The 4,126-nt window shown below is 40.3% G+C and overlaps 1 protein-coding gene across 1 annotated transcript in view; it reads right to left on the bottom strand.

Moving 5' to 3' along the window:
• Nucleotides 1-521: 521 nt before the first annotated feature.
• Nucleotides 522-4,126, bottom strand: part of LIX1 (limb and CNS expressed 1) — a 38,180-nt gene continuing 34,575 nt past the window's right edge. The window contains 1 exon segment of the mRNA XM_009275917.1: nucleotides 522-806. Within this exon segment, the coding sequence (XP_009274192.1) occupies nucleotides 522-806 (285 nt within the window).

The following is a 4,126-nucleotide window of genomic DNA, read 5'->3' as shown; positions in this document are numbered from 1 at the left end:
TACTAGTTGTATGCTGCAGCTTTTTTGCTTGGAAGACTCTTGCTACCCTTGAATAAACAGACTAAATGAACTTCAGCAATTGCACCTTCTAGCAGTGCCAGGAGGAAACACAGTTGCTGTGAAAGAGTCTGGAACTAAAAAGACACCAGCAGGCCCTTTTTTTTGTCTTTTATTTCTAACAGTCTGTAGGTTCTGACCACAATTTTTATATCTTCAGCAAAGAAGATATAGAGTCTTTGTGCAGAACACTTCAATTTCCAGAGTACCATAAAAGTTTTCTGTGGCTTGCTTCTCTTCAAGTTTACCTGTAGCTTAGTACCAGTACTAGATCAAATATCCATGGTAGATTTTACTTGACCTGAAGAATATTTCTATCCACTGAAAAAAAAAAAACAAAACATCAGTGCTTTCAGATACAGAAATTAAAACAGCCATGGAAAAGAATGTTACAAATTTACACATGGGGTCTTTTCAACTGAGAGGAGTATGTCATAGTTCAAAGTCAAACGCCTTCTTCAAGGTTAGTGGTAGCCATGTAAAGCCAAGCTCATTTGATCATTCCATGAGGAAGAGTTAACTTGATCACTGTAGATCTGACTCAGGGCTAAGCTCAGTATTTCTTTCTTTTCTTTGTAAAACCTCAGTTCCTGCCCAGCTTTCCTGGCTTCTTCCAGTTCCCTAAGTGCAACTTGCAGCTCTTGGGATATAATTCCTGGAGATTCTTGCTCCTTCATAATCCAGTCCAGGGCCATGTGACTTCTCATCCTTTCATCTAAGGAACACTGGGAGTAGGAGGAAATTACTTCCTATTGTTCAGGAAAGTAGCAACAAACATGAAAGTTAGTAACAAATATCTTTTGGTTCATTTTTTTGTGTTTTGTTTTGGTTTTTTAAATTATTTTAACAAAACAACTTCCAGCAGAACCATTCAGTTCTGGGAAAAAATTACACAGCAATCCTTGTGTAACATTCTACACATCTTTCAAAAGCTGCTCATTAAAAGGGAATAAAATACCCATTAGATATTGAATTACTTTATAAGATGTTAAAAATGTTAAGCTATAACTAAATCTTCTGTCTATGAAGACTTATCTTGAAGAGTTGTAATATTTTAAGTACTAAATGTGATTGTTGTAATATTTTAAGTGCTAAATGTGATTTTATTCCCCTTGGACAACTTGGAATACATAATTTTTCTGTAGAATGTAACACAGTACATCATTTAAGAAGATAAAAAATGTCTTTAAATTGTTCAACCTAATACATTTCTAAATGTTTTCAGAAAAATGGAAGATAAAACATGCTGGGTTTACAGTTTTTACTCAATTTTTACTGAATTTTCTGCCTGTTTCCCGATAGATAAAAGTGAGAAATATTTTGGGGCTCCTGCAGTGACGGCAAGGGCTAAGTACAGAAAATATAAATCTATTTTAAAATTTAACTTTGCCTGAAGACTAGTATAAATTAAAACAAATGAAGAACAAATTAATTCAGAACTTCAAAGGAAATTCTTTGTATATTATAACCTCAGGCAGTTAACCACTCACACAGCCAAGTTTTTGATGTGATGTCCTACCTGCAAAATGGGAGCATGCCGATTACTGATTGACTCTTCAAAACCCACACCTTTGCATTTAAGCAACAAAAAAATAGGGCAGATTTGGTGTTTAAAGATGATACCATAAAGAAATAAAATTGATTCCAATCATATTAAGAGGTGTAATGAAAGACCTATAGCCAGCCAGCTGGAAGCTAGTTTTTCCTCTTTCAAAGCAAGTAGAAAATGCATGAGTACTGAGAAATATTCATATTCTAAGCAGTATGGGTTTAATATTGATCTCTAAAGGAACTTTTACTTACTTTTAGGTAACCACTACAACCTTGTCTGTAGTCATAGTGCTGGTATAATTAGAGCTTTTTGACAATCAGATGCTAACGTGAAAATATTGCTAACTGCTGGTCACTGCACTGAATATTTTTTCTATTTTCTGTGCATTGCTAGTATGGTAGTTTAAATTACTTGCTTTCTAATCTTCATTTTGATATGCCCAGCTACTCATAGCAAAAAAAAATTGAATTTGATCAATTTCCAATGGTATCTAAAATTAACCTTAAATCTTTGCCCCAAACCATTGTTGTATCAGTTTTAATAACTTCTGAACTTTGAATTGAGAAGGGCAACTATCACAGAAAAAATGCTATCAACTAAATTAAGTAACTACATTTTTACATAAGCAAAAAATGCACACAAAAAAGGAGTGGCAAATATGCACAGAAAAAGGGAGTGGCCTCTGTTGGGAGTGGCGTCGGCAGTTTGTGTGGCAGTTCACAGAGAAGGGAGTGCAGAAAGTGCAGTGCATGCTGCCAGTGATTGGGCTGCTGCCTACTTTGCTCACCTGCAGGCTTAGGCTGCAGGCCCATTGGTCATCCCCACCTTGCTGGTGGCTGTGCAAACCTACCCAGCAGCTTGAGGTCACCAAGGAATTGGAAGGGCTTATTAGGCAGTACTTTAAGGTTGTAAGAAGCACGTTGGTAGAGACCAAGCAGGGACTGTGCTCTGCAGCAGCTGGGAACCATCTACCTAGCCAAGCTAGCCTGAGATGAGTGGAGGCAGCCACCCAGACAGTTTCTTGTCAGGGAACCTGCTGCACAGGTGGAGGCAGCAAAATCTGTCCCCCACAGTCCTGGGTGGAGGAGGGTGGAAGCTCCATCTGTACAAACTGTGCTCCGGCGGAATTGCTGAGCACAGCTGATTGGGTGAGCTGAGTGGGTGGAGGAGCTGCAGGAGGAAGTTAGCAGGCTATGCTTTTTTAGGGAGGGTGAACAAGAAATAGAGTATTATTTGAGACTTTGCAAGAAGAAATACTGGGGCCCAGTGGCACTGAACTCCAAGGACTACCAAAAAAAGAGCTTCAGCAGCAAAAAGACAACATGTTGGAACATGAGGCACCATAGCCTCTGGTGAACCTGTAGGAACAGGGTATCACTTCACTCCCCTTCCTTGCATGTACCAACCAACAACAGATATAAAACCTTGGCAGTGGACAAAACCAATGAGCAAGATTCACAGGGAGAAACTGCACACACTAAAAGCTACAAAAGAAAGCAGCAAGTGCTAGCAGTGGGTGACTCCCTGCTGAGAGGCACCGAGGCACCCATCTGCCGGCTTGATATACAGTCATAGGAATCACAGGAACTTGGTAGGAAAACTCACATGACTGGAAGACCACAATGAATGGCTACAAACTCTTTTGGAAATATAGGAAGGGAAGAAGAAGATGTGGAGTTGCACTTTATGTAAAAGAGAAATTTGAGTGATAGCAGTGAGCTATGAAGACCACGAAAGTTCTATTGAACGCCTTTGGGTCATCATTAGAGGGATCACCACCACGGGGGATCTTATGGTAGTTAGCTGTTATTGACCACCCAATCAGGATGACAAGGCTGATGAAACCTTACCCTGGTTGCTCAAGGAAGTCTTGGGCCAACAGAATCTGATCCTCATGGGTGACTTAATTACATGGACATTTGTTGGGAAAACAACATAGCAGTACACAGGTTGTCCATCAAGTTCCCGGAATGCATTGAGGACTGCTTCCTGCTACAGATGCTGCATGTCAACTAGGAACAGTGCATTGCTAGATTTACTGCTCACAAACAGAGAAAACTTACTTGACAATATAACTACCAATGGTAGACTTGAATACAGTGATTATAAGACTCTGGAGTTTAAGATCCTGCTATTGCACACTGAAGACCAGTAGAAGGACAAAGATCCTGGATTTTAGAAGAGCCAACTACATTATGCTCAAAGCCTTGCTGCAAGGGATTCCATGGTGTGCTGGTTTCGGCAGGGATAGAGTTAATTTCCTGCCTAGTAGCTGGTACAATGCTGTGTTTTGGATTTAGGATGAGAACAAAGTCCATAACGCACCGATGTTTTAGTTGTGGCTAGGTAATGCTTACACTAGCCAAGGACTTTTCAGTTTCCCATGTTCTACCGACTGAGAAGGCTGGAGGTGCACAAGAAGCTGGGAGGGGGCACAGCCAAACTGGCCAAAGGGACATTCCATACCATGTGACGTCATGCTCAGTACATAAACTGGGGAAAGCTGGCCGGGGGGGC

This window comes from Aptenodytes forsteri, unplaced genomic scaffold, assembly GCF_000699145.1.
Source record: "Aptenodytes forsteri isolate BGI_AS27 unplaced genomic scaffold, ASM69914v1 Scaffold91, whole genome shotgun sequence".
Classification (NCBI taxonomy): Eukaryota; Metazoa; Chordata; class Aves; order Sphenisciformes; family Spheniscidae; genus Aptenodytes; species Aptenodytes forsteri.
Note: the sequence above shows the minus strand (reverse complement) of the source record. Positions and strands in the feature narration are given on the sequence as shown.